The sequence below is a fragment of the Paroedura picta genome, chromosome 4 (assembly GCF_049243985.1).
Source record: "Paroedura picta isolate Pp20150507F chromosome 4, Ppicta_v3.0, whole genome shotgun sequence".
NCBI lineage: Eukaryota > Metazoa > Chordata > Lepidosauria > Squamata > Gekkonidae > Paroedura > Paroedura picta.
The window spans coordinates 33384545-33402682 of NC_135372.1; the positions used below are offsets into that span (position 1 = coordinate 33384545).

The following is an 18138-nucleotide window of genomic DNA, read 5'->3' on the forward strand; positions in this document are numbered from 1 at the left end:
CACAGTCTCAAACTACAAGTCCCATAGAGACCTAGGGGAGCTTCTGGCATCAACTAGAGCCAGTGCCTTCTCCATTATGGCTAGTGCCTTCTCCATTGTGGCTCCCACTTTGAAGAATGGGCTTCATGAAGAGATAAGTTATATAAAACTACAGGTATCATTTCAAGGATTTGGGTGAGGGGTAATCAGGGTTTTAACTTTCTTTGTTAGTTTTTTATATTCTAATGCTCAAAATGTGACTTGTAGACAACCTTGAGCCATGAATTAAGGCTGGATACAAACCAACAAATTTAGTCCAGCAGCACACAACTCAAACCATTATGTGGGCCATAAATGAATCTTGACTGGAGCCGAGTGGGTCATTGCTAGACTCTGTTCCATGACACCATCAAGCCCTTCCCCTGCGATATCACTGTAGTGAAGCAGGGGCCTGTTGGGTCTGCTGCTGTAGTGTTTTGAAGTCCTGGGACACTGCAGTTGTTGGAACGGCAAACAGCTGATTGAGGATGCCTGAGAGGTAGAGAGTGGAAACTTCTCTAGCCCATCAGAAAGGCCACAAGTCCTTGTTGTGCTGGAATCATGGGATACAAGTTAAGTGGCCTTAACCCAGCTGGCAGGCTTTTGTATCTGATTGCTGTCTCCGTTTCCCATTTGGAACTACCCATAAAGGAAAAGTAAGACTGGAATTCACCCCAAATTATTCTGCTATGGTGATCTTTATAAAATCCTTAGGTGAACATGTGGAAGGCAGATCCACCCATGACTACGGTCCACGGTAGGCAAAGGAGCTGTGAACTCTTTGGCAAGATGCCTCCCTTGGAATCCGTGTTGGGTACAGGCAGATCTATCAACAAAATAGTAATTAAGAGTTTTTCTTTCCCTTCATACTATATTGCATATAGGATAAATTATGTCTTTATTTCACTGTTCTATAGTACTGTAATCCAGTTTTATTTCACTGCCCATTGTCAGCATTGTCCTCATCCTTATTGTATAGTTTTCTTTTTATAGTTCTGTAGACTGCTTTGAATCTCTGGAAAGGTGGACCATTAATGAAGCAAGTAAATACACATTCTGAACAAGTGCAGAGTCCATTTCCCATGATTACTTGGTGACCCAACCCATTACTATGCATCTAAGATGAGGGGATCTCAGAGCTTGCAAGTCAGAGGATATGGCTTCCAGATCTGTTTCAAGCTGGTCCTTGCTTGAATGAGATGGTGGATCGCAGGACTGATTATAGCAGGCTTTTTTAACCACGGATTGTGAAACCCTGGGGTTTCTTGACAGCCCTGGAAGGGTTTCCAAAATGAGTGGGAGTTAATTCATTTTTATATATATTTTAAATATGTTAAACATTTATCGGGTGATATGACCATTAATAAGAGCCTCTTGTGGCGCAGAGTGGTAAGGCAGCAGACATGCGGTCTGAAGCTCTGATGATGAGGCTGGGAGTTCGATCCCAGCAGCCGGCTCAAGGTTGACTCAGCCTTCCATCCTTCTGAGGTTGGTAAAATGAGTACCCAGCTTGCTGGGGGGTAAACGGTAATGACTGGGGAAGGCACTGGCAAACCACCCCGTATTGAGTCTGCCATGAAAACGCTAGAGGGCATCACCCCAAGGGTCAGACATGACCCAGTGCTTGCACAGGGGATACCTTTACCTTTTATGACCATTAATGGTCATGCTGCCCCCCCATGTCCGATGATGGGCCGGGTGGGCATGTACACAGCTGTGCTTCCCAATCAGAGTCTGCACAATCAAAGCCTGAAGAATGTTTCAGGGGTTTCTCACTGGTAAAAAAGTTGAGAAAGGATGGGTTATGGGGGGGGGGGGGAGTATATTTTTATTTAGTTCTGGCAAAAATCAAAAAAACTCCCCACCACAATAACAAACAAAAAGGAACACATTCTTCTTTTCCTTTGCTCTGGCCTCTTCACAGCTTGGATCAGAGGAACAAATATTTAAAGGACTATTATTTCCACAGGGAAACTATAAGAGGACTGGAGTAAATATTGGCCCCACTTAAAATTCCTTTAGAACAGAATCCTGTTAATGGTCGAATCATCACGTCAGCTCATTACTGGATTTCCCCTGGCTTTTGAAAGTAGAGGTGTAAGAGAAATAGATCAAACGGAAAGGAAATTTTTGATGGCTTTTATTCTAACGGAATGGATACATTGGTAGCCTTGTCATTTTTCAAAGGTCTTCTTGCCTTTTTTTTTTTACCAACTCCATCACCTCATATATTCTAAAAATTTGCATTAAAAAAAGTCCTGTAGAAATGGTAGGGATGCTTATTTAGTGCCATTAAGATCCATCCAGTCAAACAGGCAGCTAGTTAAATAAATTCATCCTGGCCCTTGCTTAAATTAGAACTTAACAACCTAGTTGTTTTCAGGCCTGTGCGGAAGACACTGTCTTAAGTGCACCTGGATTAGGAAGGAGCAGCGGTTGGCCAAAGATGATTGATTTACACTGCAGGGGAGAAGGAGAAGATCAGAAAAGATACACAGCAGCAGGAAGAGAGACAGAGAGAGGGACAGATGGAGTCTGAGATGGTGTCAGAGGCAGAAAGACACAGAGGTGGTTTTGGAAAGTAGGGAGGGAGAACCAGAGATGTGCAGTCAGAACAAGAGAGAAAGCAACAGGGAAAAAGATGGCAGACAGGTGAAGGGAATTTCACTTATATGAGCCCCACCTAGCAGGAAAGCAGAGGGGGGCACAGAAAGAGCAATCAGCTAGAAAAACAAATGGGTTCATTCCATCCTGTTCACCGCTATGTCTCACAGCAAGGCTGAAGGCTCACACAACATCCCTGATAATCAGTGGAAGCCAACAACTAGGCACTCACCATACCCCCAGGTGCCTGGTCCAATGTTTCCCAACGTCCTCAGATCTCAGATGCAAGCAAGGCGCCAGTATAAGGGACTCTGCTAAGACCTGTGCTATGAAGTTAGCCCCACGGTCAGTAGGTAACGCATTTCATTAGCATCCAGCCTGAAGAAGGTTCCTTGGGAAGCTGGAAACTTGCATAATGACGTCGGGCAATTTAGTTGTTTTTTGAAAAAAAGGTCTTACGTGGGTTTTCTTCCACAGAACAAGAGGTCGCTCTCGCTATATATGCAAAGAGAAAACAAGTCTCATCGGACTACGTTTCTGAGAGCCTAGCACATGCTCGCCCTGCCTTGAATGCCCACTGCCTTCCTTTTACAAATTAGAGGGTGGTTTCACACAGATTTCACAGCAAATCCCCCTGCCTCTGAATCTATCTTTGAGGGAACCCTTCCTTGGGTTCCGCAGCTGCTTTCGGTTCTCTGATGACAGTACTTTTCACATTCTTATCATATCCAGTTTTAGCCCATCGGTCTAAACCAGGGGTAGTCAAACTGCGGTCCTCCAGATGTCCATGGACTACAATTCCCAGGAGCCCTTGCCAGCATTCGCCAGCGAATGCTGGCAAGGGCTCCTGGGAATTGTAGTCCATGGACATCTGGAGGGCTGCAGTTTGACTACCCCTGGTCTAAACACTGCCCCCAAACCGGCTTTGCAATATGCATCAAATACATGCATCTGTAACATTCACGTTTTCAAACTTTAGATATTCATGAAAAAAACATCTTAGATATACACCTACAAATCATGCAGTCTCAAGACTTAAACCCACTACTGGGCTACTGGGAAAGCAGGCAAAGCAAAATTACTTATCTTTTATGGCAAGCCAGCACTCCACAGGGCCCCATTTCTCCTACTAAATTGAGACTATTGTGAACATTCCCAGGACACAACAGCAATGCTGGTTTCTTATCTCACTACATATGCTAACCCCAAGTCAACTGTTATATCTGAATTCCGTACAATCCCCTCTTCGTTTGAGACAGTGGGATTGTAATGTGATGTAAGTATGTATGTAATGTAATTTAGAATCTAACTCTCTGGTCTTCGGACAGGAGAACAAACACAGCAGGGCTTGTCACTTGTGGGGATGCTTCCATGCTTGGGTGGAGACAGATGGGACTAGCAACAAGTTTCTTTTAATTACTTCTTTCCACAACTGGGAAAGCGTCTGCCATTAATCACTAACCTTAACATTTTTATTCCCCCGGTGTTTTTGTGAATGACAATTGTACCCAAAGGACTGAATTTGTTATTCTAGCAAGGAACTATCTGATCTTCATTATCATGCTGCATATTTGTCATGATGCTATTTATTAATTTACTACTAATTTACTCTCTCCTTATATCTGTCCTCTTATGATCCTTGTTCCATTTTCTCTGAGGAAATGTGCATGCACATGAAGGCTCACAACTTGAATAAATCTTTGTTGGTCTCAAAGGTGCCTTTGGACTCAAATTTTATTCTATGAGGAAGTCTATATAAATTGTGAAAATTTAGGCCTTGTGAAATGTTGACTCTTTGCATTACAGAAGAGCAGATCTGTTACCTCCCCCCCACCAATGTGAGCATAAGCCAAAGAGCAGAGACAGGACTTGAACCTCAACAGACAGGACTTGAACCTCAATGCTTTATTAAGAGGGGATGTAATTCCAAACAGGCGCTTCTTGTGTTTTCCAGTAGTACATAGGTGAAATGATCCCAGTTTTGAGCCATCTTGGAAAGGAGTAGCTAACAGTTTCAAAGTAATGCCTCAAGAGCCAGCTTGGTGTACTGGTTAAGAGTGGCAGCTTCGAATCTGGAGAGCTGGGTTTGATTCACCCCTCCTCTTCCACATGCTGGGTGACCTTGGGCCAATCACAGTTCTCTCAGAGCTTTCTCAGCCTCACCTACCTCACAAAGCGTCTGATGTGGGGAGAGGATGGGAATGTGATTGTGGACCACTTTGAGACTTTGGGTAATAAAATGTCGGGTACAAAAAGCCAGCTTTCCTTCATCTTCATATTCAGCTCAACCCCATATGATTTGCATCCCAGAAAGAAGGCAGCACCCAGCAGGTTTAGCCCGTCTTAAACCTCAAGTGTTATGACCATACTCTGGTTGGCAATTTCAACTTTCCCCAAAAATTATGTCCCAAGTTTTCCACAGCCCGGAGAGTCATAGTCCATCTTACTGCACACAATTAGACACAAACACAATACATTGTATTGTATGCCGCAACACAGAATTGAATAAAAACCAATTTGTGCAGACATGAAAACCACTACAGGACTACGGAGAGGTAAGACAGAGGAACAAACCACATTTTAATCAGTTTAGTTTTCAGGTACCAAAGAAAATCAAAATAAGACACAGGAAGTCTTACTTGGAGAAGCACTGATCATGAAGAAAACAAGCAATAATCCAGAAATACAGCCCACCCCAAAGAGACCCAAAACAACATGGTGTGTGTGTGGGGGGGTACATCTTGAGCACAATCCACTGGGAAGTTCTGCTGCAAGAGAATGTGCTCATGCGCAGCCCACTGAATATAATGTGCACATGTACAGATTCCTTTAATTTCAACCTCATAGTCAACTGTGACCCCTTTTGTATGTCCAATTCTATGTAATGGGGTCACCCACAATCTAAACAAAACAAAACCCTCTGTCCTGGAGAGACGTAGAAAACTATGCATGGACAACCTTTCTCCGGACAGAATTAACAACTCGGGTAAAACGTTATCCATGCAAAAAAACGTAAAAACAACCCAACAAATTTAATTACACGACAAGACCACATCGCCTTTAGAAACAGGGGGGGGGGGGAGAAAAAAAGACAGAAACAAAATATCCTAAAAGAATACATTTCCCCCAAAGCGAACAAAGAGGAAAAAACAATTTTTCAAAAACAAATAAACACATTGAGACTAAAGGAAAATAAAAACCCAAGGGGGTAAATAAAAGAACAATAACAACCCAAAAGAAAAAAAAAACTAACCAGCTGAATTGGGAGTTGAGGGTGAGTTAGCTTGGCTTCCATGAGCTGACACATTTGTAGCAGTGACAGCCGTTTTGGCAGCATAAATATTGGCTTCCTCTTGAAATTTACCTATGTTCTTCTTGTACCGGATTCGCTTATTTCCAAACCAGTTTGATACCTAGAGCAAGTTGGTGAGAAAAGATAAGGGGAAAAAACAGTTGTTATATAGGAGCTGAAGCAATAACCAGGGTGGAAAACCAAAGGGGAAAGAAGGAGAGCGAAATAAAGACTTTGAAATAAAGCATTTTTTTCCTCTGGAATCACAACAAATCCCCCAAAGGCATCAGATTTTATAACGAAACAAAATGTAAAATCAGAGTACAATGCATTTTAAAAAATATTTTCAGTATTTGCGCCTTTAGGCCATATTCTAAAACTGTGTGTCCAACATTTCCTTCTAACCATGAGGACTGGAGACTTACTTTTGGAAGGGAGGCTGATTACTGTTTTGATATGTTTTACAGAAGCACAGACGCCTTGGGCTGGAAGGGACAAGAGAGACCGTTGAATCTGATCTCCAACCTAAGGCATCGGTTTTCCCATTACGTACCCCTCAAACCTTAATCTACTGTGCCACAAGCAAAAAGGAAAATAGAAGAAAAAAAACCCGCTATGATGTTAAAACTGCTGTTAAACGTTGCATTCCCACTAAGAGTCAACATTTCACTAAACTTTGCATTCTGCTAAAACTCATTTGTAGACATATAGAACTCAACAGTCCATAAAATGTTTGTGACCTTGGGTACTGTAGATAAGAGTTACCAATGAAAGTCAGGCTGAACTTTAGAGCAAATTTGTTTAGAATTAGTTACTGAGACAGGATTAATTGTTTAGGATTAGAAGAAGAAGAAGAGTTGTTTTTTCACCCCGCTTTTCACTGCCCAAAGGAGTCTCGAAGCAGCTTACATTCGCCTTCCCTTTCCTCTCCCCACGACAGACACCCTGTGGGGTAGGTGAGGCTGAGAGAGCCCTGATATCACTGTTCGGTCAGAACAGCTTTATCAGCGCTGTGGTGAGCCCAAGGTCACCCAGCTGGCTGCATGTGGAGGAGTGCGGAATCCAACCCAAATTAGATTTGAAGACCGCTCTCCTAACCACTATATCAAACTGGCTGTCTTTGAGAGACTGCATTAGCCCAAATAGTCTCAAGAGTGGGAGGTTGAGTTGCCAACCTCCAGATGGGGTCCTGATCTACATATAGACCAGTTGTCCAGGAGAAATGACTGCTTTGGTCGGTGGACTCTATAGTTTTAGACCCTACTGAGATGCCTCCCTTCCCCAAACCCCACTGTTCCTTGGTTCCACCCCCAATTTCCAAGAATTTCCCAACTCAGACTTGGCAACCCAAGCAGGAAAGGAGGGGAGAATGTCTCTGATTGCCTGCTAGAGTCAGGATAGAAGATGATTTTCTCAGCACTTACAGAATTCACTAGTGCAGTGTGTAGTGATGGCTGCTAGCTTAAGGCTTCTGCAGGAAGATGAACAGAGTGGAGGCAGTAAATCTCTGAATAATCCTGAATTTGGGGCCAAAGAGCAAAGGATTACCACTGCCATGCTTCTGAGAAGCCACAGACATCTGACTGGCCACTGCTGAAGATTAGAGGAGCTCTGCTGGATTCCATCTAGACCAGCATCCAACTTCACTTAAAAGCCTGCAGGTTGCCATGGAGAGTCAAACAGAACAGAGAGGCCAATGCCTTCTCTTGGCATTGCCCTCTGAGCACAGAGATTCTGAGGTTTACTCTCTCTGAATGGGGAGAAGCAAGTACAGCTACGAACTGCTGCTGGATCTATCCTCTTCCACCGAACCACGCTGGTTTCCACCACAGCGTCTACCAGAATCAAATTCCACCATTTAATTACCAGATGAGTCAAGTCAGTTCTAAATCTAATGGCCAACAAATTCATTGGGTACCCCTGAGTTCTATTATTGGGGTGGGTGGAGAAAATGTTCTTCCTATTCACTTTTTCAATCCAACAATTCCCTCTCCCCTCAATCCAATTTCAATGAACAATTTGAATGCATAAAACATACACTGAATTAGACTATAGTTTATCAAAGTCGGTATTCTGAGTGGCGGTGACTCCCCAAGGTTTTAAGTGGAGATTGTTCACATTGCCTGTATTTGATGCCATCAACTGGAGACTTTGACATAGCATCTCCCAAACCACCTTCTGCTCTAGCAAGGAAATACTTTTATTTTTATGTGATGGGCATTTTCAGTGATATCCAGTATACAAATGCCTAAAGCTCTAGGTTTGATTTAATATACAAGTGGCATCTTATGCTAACCTAACGGGAGTTAAATTTTTAATTATCCATTTTGCAGGCTTCCCTGGCATCAAAGAACGATAGCTGGGTTCAGCAAAAAGTGACATGTTGAACCTGTGAACCTCAAAACATGTTAGAAAAGTAGGCAGGTGCAAACCCGCAGTGTACAAACAGAAAAATTGAAGGGAGACTCAAGGCATGAACCTCAGGAAACCCATGGTCACCACTATCTATGGATAAAGGTCTAGCGGAAGAGGAGGGTAAATTGGAAATGCAGAAAAGATACCTTCCTCTGAACATTTCAATGATAAAGCCAGAACTTCTGGAACATGTCATGGCACCTTCTGCCTTCATATACCTAAAGAAGTCACACTTTTTTCTGATTGAAGAAAGCAATAGCAAAGAAGAACATACATGATGGGAGACGAACCGAGGACAGAATTATACCCTCCTTTTTCAAAAAGAATATCCTTCATAGGATAGATACAAATTATGGAGTGAGTAATCTTCAAAGAGAAACATGTTTGAACAGGTAACTATGAAGCCACTAGAGAAGTTCCAGAAATCAAGATCCAAGAGCGACAAATAGAATCTTAATTCCTGAAAAACTTTATTCCTCATAAAACCCAGACCATTTGCTAGACTGTTCCGAGATCTGGCACAGAGAACCTGCCTGAGGAGCCGCATGATTTGGCCACATGGCATTTAAAAAGGTATTATTAAACAGCTGAGTTTCAGAAGTTTTGACACTTTGCCTTGAGCATAAAACTGCAGAATGAAGCTGTCTGCGCATGTGAGCATGCATCTCAGCAAAAATATACTTCTTATTATCTCCCTGTTCCTAGGATCAATTCCAAAACATTCCAGGAACTGTGGCCTAATGTGAGCTGGTGAAAATTACAAGTATGTTAATAAAGTTATGAAGTCTCAACCCTGATGTTGTCATGTTGTTGTCAAATGTTATCCAGCTGTATGGGTGTGGTCAGTAAAACAAGCCTTGTCCCTACTGTGTAGCCAAAGGAGAAATAATTGCTAATACCTAGCCAGGGAAATGCAGAAAAGGGAGCTGCAAGTTCATTAACAGACTAGGTTATCTGATGAAAGGGATCTAATAATGCAAAATGGAAAAAAAATGGTAATATAGATGACATACTTATTTTCAAAGAACCTTTTGGGTAAGGATTTATGGCATCACTGTGGGTGGGAACCAGATTGGAACTGTACAGTTAGGCCATCACAAGACATCTTATACCAAGTTTTCAAAATCTATAGCTGGATGTCAAAAGAAAATTAAATATGGGAATGAAAAAGCATTGGATGAAAGCAGAATTACCCAAGTGGACTACAACAGCAGGGCAAGATGGTATTCTCTAGGGCAGGGGATAATGGTTATTGTAGTCCATGGACATCTGGTGAGCCACAGTTTTGCCACGCCTGCTCTAGCACAGCCTTTCTCAACTTTTTTACCATTGAGAAACCCCTGAAACATTCTTCAGGCTTCAAGAAACCCCAAAAGTGTTGCGATCGTGCAGAATACGGTTGGGAAGCTTAGCTGAATACACGCCCACTCACAGTCCCTCCCCTTACCACCCATCATTGGCCATGGTGGTGGTGGGGTTTGACATGACCATATATGGACATATCACCTGATAAACATTTAACAGTTTTAAAATATATATATAAATTAATTCCCACCCATTTGGGAAACCCTTCCAGGGCCATCAAGAAACCCCTGGGTTCCAGAAAACCCTGGTTGAGAAAGCCTGCTCCAGGGCATTTTCAAAACAAGGACATTCTGGGATGAAAACACCTTTTTCCTTTAAGAGAAGAGTTAACAAACTTCTTTGCCTGTTCTTTAAGGGACATGGTCACTTTAAGTTGTGATGGCATAACTTACATACCTCGATATTAACTATGCAATCGTAAACAGAGTTAGGCCGTTCAGAATCCCTTCACTTAACTGGATATAGAAGGGGACTGCATGGGGAGACTGGAGACTCAGAATTGTCTGAGAATACGGAGGTGAGTATCAAGCATATCTGGTAAGAAGCAGGGAGCTCATAACATCCTTATGGGTCAGGACACTCAAGAAGAGTTGCAGAGCCAATCCTGCTGGGTTGTGAGGTTTTACTGAATGGCCTTTTGGAAAGACCTGCTGTACAGACAGCAAACATCATGCTTCATGCCTCTCTTTGCACCTATCTAAGCTGATGGGGTCGTTCAAGGAAGAAAGGATTCTGCCATGGCTCTGACATTACTTCATACAGGGAACATCTCCCTGAGTTTCTGGTCTTCATCCCTTTTGGTCTGCTGCTCACGATCCTGGCATTGACATCACTTAGATTGTAACTTTGCCTGATCCTCTTGTCATCACAGAACTCTGAGCCAGTGAGATGTCCCACCACATGTCTGCAGCTCAATGGCTCAGGCTGAAGACCACTAGCCTATATGGATTCTTTAAGAGCAACTGACATCTAAGCAAATTTCAATTCCTTTTTAAACAGGCAGACAAGATGTGGTGGATGAAATGCATTTGATGGGACGACCCCTTAGGACATTCCTCTGCAAAAATCTCATTCCTTTCAAAGAGGTCAGGAGAACTATCCGGAGCAGAAACGCTCTTGATTCTACTAAAGTCATTAGACAGTCCCATGTGGCCTATTCCTAAGCAAAGCAAGGCACATAGGACAGATGGCGCTACTGTTAACTAAGATAGATGAAGCCACTTTTTAAGTGGATACATGTCTAGTTGACAGTTCTCACCAAAGAGAATTACTTGGTAGGAAACAAGACGTGTGATTCTCAAGATCTGCTGTAACTCGACAGTCTCATCAGTGATTCCGGTGCCAGGATAAGAGTTTATTTATCGCCTCTTAAGATGACATAAAGAAGAAAGAGTTGAAACCTTGTTAGAAAATGAGCAAAAAATACAAGAACGGATGAATGAATGAATGAATACTATTAGCTCAGACTTTTAATTTTCCTTGAGATGTACATGTGGGCTAAAATCTCCAGCCAAATTACAGTGGACAACAGCACTTAGGTGCTGATTCCTCCTTCATCTCAGAAGGCATCACCTGGGTCTCAATTAAGTGAACAGCAAAAAAGTGGCCTATGGCGCTACAAAAATGGTCATTTGAGAGGCATTAGCAGACCATAGGCGACAACAGGCAAGCTCATATAGGATTCAGGGAGCTTGCTTTTACTTGAGGAGCTTACTTTCACCCATTTGCTCAATGGGACACATGTTTCACTAAACAAGACAATATACATTATGTTGCAAATTTGCTTAGTGTGGGACTGTTTTAGTAACTTCATTATCAAGGAGGTTGAGAGTCTGGGTGCGCTGAGAGCAGCATGAACCACATCACAAAGTTGTGGTCCTTTCCTAAGAGCCATTAAGGATGGCAGGCTGAATGAGTGTAGTTTGGTTCAAAGTTAACATTGATAGCCAACAGCTGGCAGAGTTTGATATCCAACCAGGCGGCCCCTGCCACTATAAGGATATGGAAACCACATGGAGAAACAGAAAATGAGGTGGAAAGGGGGCAGAAGAAGGTGTTCTGTCCAGTGGCAAGTACAAGAATAATTGCTCTTCACACAGATCAGTATGATGGACATTCACCATCCCACTACCACATGGTCTTTACAGAACAATCAACAACTGAGTTGTTTCCAATCTTCCTCAATTCCATGTTATTGTCTACCAAGGAATCTCTTTGTGTCTCCCATGAACATAGTATGATTCTACAGTATGTTTCAGGACCCGTGCTCAATCTGTTGACTTAGCTCATTGGATCTTCTGAGATGGGGATTTGTTGGAGGAAAATTGTGCATCTCTGGCAAGCATCTGAGTTTCCCCATTCAGGGATCTCAGCCAAGTTTCCTGGAAATCTGAGACCTGTCCAGAAAATGGTTTGAAAACCATGGTCCTGAGAAAAAGACCATTTGGCCAGATCTTGTTTAGGTCATTATATAAGCTCATGGCCTGGGAGTCAACCCCTTGTCCAACTACTCAAAATACAATGGAACACAATTCATTAGCATCTAGTAAAGCCATGAACTTTCCAAATACTCTCAACACCTTGATTTTTCTTCATGTTTCTCCTTGCTACTGCCCTCATAAGACTGCTTTTCTATCACTCTTCTCCATACCCATTTTCCAACCACTACTATCCTTCTTTCCTCAGCAAACAACCTTTTGTAGCCTTCTATCAATTTCTTCTGTCTTCATAATCAACAGATTCCAAGGACGGATCTCCACTCTCAGCAAAGGGTCCAGGCCCAGAGAGACCTGCTTGACCTCTACATCACAGTGAGTGGTAGGTCTTACCTGTGAGACTGTGATGCCGCATTTCTTGGCTAGTTCCTCTTTGGCTTCCTCACTGGGGTAAGGGTTGCTGAGGTGGGAATAGAAATACTCATTGAGGATTTCTGTAGCTTGCTTGTTGAAGTTTCGTCTCTTCCGTCTGGAGAAATGAAAGACAGTGGGCATCCATGAACAATTGTTTTATAAGGACTACCACCCACAATCGTATCAGCTCCCCTACCCCACGATGCCCTCACAGAATTCAAATGAACTGCACCTAAGAAACTATTCACTGTCCTCCAGGCCTTTAAAAAAGGGCCAAACTCTGCATGTCTCCCAACGTTGCTCATTTTAAAAGAAAGGTAGCGTTAAGAGGCTGGATCAGGGATTCCTAACCTGGGGTACATAGACCCCTGGGGGTTCACGGGAGCTCTGAAGGGGGTCTGCAGAACTTCAGAACTGGCGTGGTATAGGGGACTAAACACTGATTGATCTCACTGGCTACACTAACATAAATTTAAGAAGAGTCTGCGGGAAAGGTACCTGCATGATTGCCCGTTGATCTGCTAACTAACCAGCAGGCCTTCTCTAGAGGTGCATGCTTGGGGTGGGGGAAGCACACCCTTGTGTCCAAACCCTGCTTCCTGTTTCCACCGCTCCTAGCGGAAGCAACTTTGAAGCATGGATCCTGCCTGATCAGGTGTGCTCAGCTGAGCTCCTCATCCAATTGCCCTACGAGTGGAATACTGACATGGCAACGGAATAGCTCACAGAATAAAAATGCTGGCGTCATTAGCATTTTGAGCCAAACAGGGGTTCTGAGTAATGCGGCTGCGCTGTGAATGTCTTAGGCGACGGATTCAAAGTGATGAGCCATTCCTCACGTTTCATTCCGCCGTATATAAAGTGAAGGTAATTGAATCATATAAAACATCTTTTAAATTTTTCTAATCCAATCATTTAAGAGGAGGCGGCCAGACTCCTTCTACCTATCTTTGCTATCTCAATCCTAGCTGCGATGATTAAGTTCCTAATCACATTTGATACCTGATTTTTGTGCTGGAAAGCAATCATTTAGCTCGCCCATCTTCAGCCCTGTCAAGGCTGGCTACCCCAGTGTGGGGTAGCGGTTAAGAGAAGCAGCTTCTCATCTGGAGAGCCGGGTTTGATTCCCCGATCCTCCACGTGCAGCCAGTTGGGAGAATTTGGGCTAGTCACGGCCCTGATAGCGCTGCTCTCACAGAACACTTCTGTCAGAGCTCTCTTGGACTCACCTACCTCGCAGGGTGTCTGTGGTGGGGAAAAGGAAGGGAAGGTGATTGTAAACCACTTTGAGACTCCTTCAGGCAGTGAAAAGTGGGCTGTAAAAACCAACTCTTCTTCTTCCCTTTAGCAACAGTTCACTCCAGGTTAAACATGTGAATAGTGCAAATACTGCCTCTTTTCTTAAAGAATACGCGGTCATACGCGGTCTGGGCCCAGTGTATCTGAGAAACTGCTTCCCTGCCTATAGCCCTCGAAGAGCTCTACGCTCCGCTTCCTCCAACCGGCTGCGGATCCCTGGCCCTAAAGAGGCACATCAGACCTCAACAAGGGCCAGGGCCTTTTCAGTCCTGGCCCCCACCTGGTGGAATGAGCTCCCCAAAGAGATCAGGGCCCTGCCTGAACTTCCACAATTCCGCAGGGCCTGCAAAAGGGAGCTCTTCCACCAGGCATTTGCTTGAGGCCGACTGACTTAAAACACCTACAGACTGAGAGGTCGAACCTACCGAGGGATTGTCAAAGTTTGTTGGAATGCTGTTCTAGTTGAGATGTTATTGTTATTTGTTATATTGATATTGTTCTATGTATATGCGTTCTTCAATGTTTTATGTAAATCGCCCAGAGCCGTAAGGAAGGGTGGTATAAGGGTGATTGTTTTTAAAGTCTTTTAATATTTTTTATGGGGATTTTAATGATAAGACTATTGTGACCCGCCACGAGCCTACGGGTGTGGCGGGAAATAAATATAATTAATAATAATAATAATAATAATAATAATAATAATAATAATAATAATAATAATAATAATAATAATAATAATAATAATAATAATAATCTAAATAAATAAATAAGACAAGCAGAGCAACCTTATTGCTAAGTCTGCAAAAGTGACAGCCCACAAATTGTGGGCTGACCCACTTGCTAATGTACAACGGTGTTAGTAGACGTGGTGTGAAAAATGAAGCCAACACTTTCCCAGAGGGCAAGGCATTTCCTCCCTGGTCGCCGGCAAGTGACTCTCCTTACTTGCCCCAGGCAACCAAAGTGGGGTCTATTTTTCTTTACACGCTGGAGGTCAAAGCTCACCGTGCGTCGAGAAATCGGGAGCGCAAGATCATGACTGCTTCGCACGTGCTCTGTTTGAGCTGCATCTGGATGGAGCTGAACTTGCGGTGGATGATGCTGACCATCCGCTCTATCTCCTTGGGCGAGATGGGCCGGGTCCTGCTTTGCTCCCGCAGCAGGTTCATGACGTGGGTGGTAAACTCGTTGCATGCCTGGGACAACAGGAGAAAAAGCAAGGAGAAACCCTCAGGACCAGAGGAGTCAGGGGACAAGCAGGCATCAAGGCAAAGCAAAACCCACCCTGTTACTGCTGGAGAGGTTTCCCCCATGCCATGACCTTAAGATGTCCACAGCAACTCTGTGGACTACCTGGGGAATCCATGCTTTGGGGAACTGCCTTTGCAAACTGAAGTCCACGTCGAAAATCAGCGACAACCCTTTGCTTTTAATGTGCATTTGTCCCCCTTTCCCATCCTGGTTGACCAGTTTGAGCAAGAACGTACAGCTGCAGTGGCTGATCGTTTTATACCATCAACAGCAACAACAACAACAAAAAAATAAATCGGAAAGACTTGTGCCCATGGAGATTTCAGGATAATTGTCCTGACAAGTATAATTACAGTATTTGAGCAGCAAATTGAAACTGCCGGATTACAGTGATGCCACAATAGAGTCACCATTCGGGACGAGATGGTCTGGCACCTCTTTCTGGATGGGACGACGCAGGAAAGTTGTGATTTGACACTGTCAGCCTAAACACAGTCACACTTTCGTTAAGTAATGGAATTGTAAATAGGCTAAAGAGCCCAGCCTCCTGTCACCCGATGATGGACAGGCCACCTTTCCAATCAGGCAACTGCAAGATGCCTTCGGCGCTCAAGGTTGGTTTTCCTGATACCAGCCAATCACACCTGAAGCTGCCTTATTCCGAATGAGTCCCTTGGCCCATCAAGGTCAGTACTGTCTCCCCAGACTGGTGGCAGCTCTCCAGGGTTTCAGGCAGAGGTCTTTCACAACACCTACTACCTCACCCTTTTAGCTGGAGATGCTGGGAATTGAACCTGGGACACTCTGCATCCCATGCAGATGCTCTCCCACTGAGCCACGGCCCCTCCTGGAGGGAGGCAATTCCCCTGAAAGGGAAAACTGTTGCAGACATGCAGGACACATGTTGCTTGCGCTACTGGATGGGTGAGGAATGGGAATCAACGGCTGGCAGAATGGAAAACTCATTTGGAGGAGACGGCTGTGAAAAAAGCATTGTCCTTGGTTTGGACTGAGCTGAAAGAGAGAGAAATAAAGAGAAGAAAATACGGGATTTGCACATCAGATAAGGTGTGTATTTCATCATCCGCCGTATTGGATCAAACAAGCGTAATTACAAATTAGCATTCAGGCTCTTATCAGTCTGGTTTCAATCAAACCGAAGCATCTAGACCTTGTTAACATCCCTCCATCCTATATGTCATCTCCTCTGCAAACTCACATTCCCTCCCTCCCTCCCTCCCTCAAGTCGCAGCCGACATGATAACCTCACCGGGCTTTCAAAGCAATACATTTCAGAAGTGGTTTGCCATTTTTGGCCTCTGCATGGCAACCCCAGCCTCTCTTGCTGGACTCCTAGCCAAGTGCTAACCAGGGCTGACCCTGCTTATAGCCTCTAATATTTGACAACACTGGGTGAGCCTGACCTATCCAGGTAACAGAATTCTCCACCTAAAAGAATCTCTAAAGAAGGGAACAGATAGGACGGCTGAGTCTCCATGAAGGACAACCATAAATGGATCACTTTGGGAAGGGCTCATGTTTGTGTTCAGGGCAGACAGAGCTGCTTTTGCTGGTGTGTGGATGCTGCTTTCCCCACAGAAAGACAGGGCCTCTAAAAACAACATCTTTAAATGCTGGTGAAGCCTGATGCCTCAGGGCCAAACAAGAGGAGGCCATGGGAGATCTGTGAACTCAACTCTTGCAGCTTTTGAAATGTAAATAGCCTTGCCTGCCTACCTAGAAGTGGTAGCCTCAGCATCTGCCTCTGTGCCCTCTTTTACTTCCTTGTCTTAGAGGGGTGTCAAACTCCTCCTTCTGCCCCTTGCTGTGGCACCGCTTCCTTGTTTTGCTTTCACTGGACTAACCACTGTTTTGACTAAAAGTTCCAATTTTTGTTGTATTTGTTGTGTGTTCACGTTCTGAACATCTCTGGCTTTGCAAATCCTGTGGGGTCACCATAAGCCAGCTGTGACTTGGCTAGGGAAGGGGGGAAGTGGGCAGTACCTCTCAGGTAGATACAGAAGCCTTTATTGGCATTTAGGAACAAGATATGCAAAATATACATCATAAGGTAGTTATGATAAAGCAGTGTTACTCAGTTTCATTAAGAACCTGGAATTAATTCTCAAAACATGACCTACAAATGCTGTGATAACAAGAGGTCCATGTAGGAGCAGAGCCATCAAGTAGTCTATTAACAATGGTTATTTCATCCAGTTTCGGTTGAAAAGTGGACAATATATCAGTAATCGAAAAGCCATATGCAGAGAATTTAAGACAGACCAAAATAATATAGGGAAGAAGGTCAGGGACCTTACACCCATGAAAACACCACCTCTCTCCTATAGGGATACGGTTAGAACCACTCAGACAGTGTTGTTGTCAGTTGCAAAGTCGTGTCTGACCCATTGCGACCCCATGGACAATGATCCTCCAGGCCTTCCTGTCCTCTACCATTCCCTGGAGTCCATTTACGTTCCCACCGACTGCTTCAGTGACTCCATCCAGCCTCCTCATTCTCTGTCGTCCCCTTCTTCTTTTGCCCTAAATCGCTCCCAGCATCAGGCTCTTTCTCCATGGAGTCCTTCCTTCTTATGAGGTGGCCAAAGTATTTGAGTTTCATCTTCAGGATCTGGCCTTCTAAGGAGCAGTCAGGGCTGATCTCCTCTAGGGCTGACTGGTTTGTTCGCCTTGCAGTCCAAGGGACTCGCAAGAGTCTTCTCCAGCACCATAGAAAACTCTATGGACAGTACCAAAAGGCAAAACTCAGACAGTAGAATCGTAGAATCATAGAGCTGATAGGGATGTCCAGGGTCATCGATTCCAACTCCCTGCCTACACACAGTGACTCCAATTCCATGTCCAGATGATGCCCCTCAAACCCCCAGAATCCCTAGTAAGGTAAAGGTACCGGGTCATGTCTGACCCTTGGGGTGACGCCCTCTAGCGTTTTCATGGCAGACTCAATACGGGGTGGTTTGCCAGTGCCTTCCCCAGTCATTACCGTTTACCCCCCAGCAAGCTGGGTACTCATTTTACCGACCT

General features: G+C 44.1%; 1 protein-coding gene across 1 annotated transcript in view; it reads right to left on the reverse strand.

The window, feature by feature from the left end:
• Positions 1-18138, reverse strand: part of PBX1 (PBX homeobox 1) — a 269247-nt gene that overhangs the window by 30963 nt on the left and 220146 nt on the right. Inside the window, exons 4-6 of the mRNA XM_077332272.1 lie at positions 14848-15038; positions 12523-12658; positions 5876-6035 (exon numbers count right to left, since the gene is read on the reverse strand). Coding sequence (XP_077188387.1) covers positions 5876-6035; positions 12523-12658; positions 14848-15038 — 487 coding nt within the window. The remainder of the gene's footprint in view (positions 1-5875; positions 6036-12522; positions 12659-14847; positions 15039-18138) is intronic.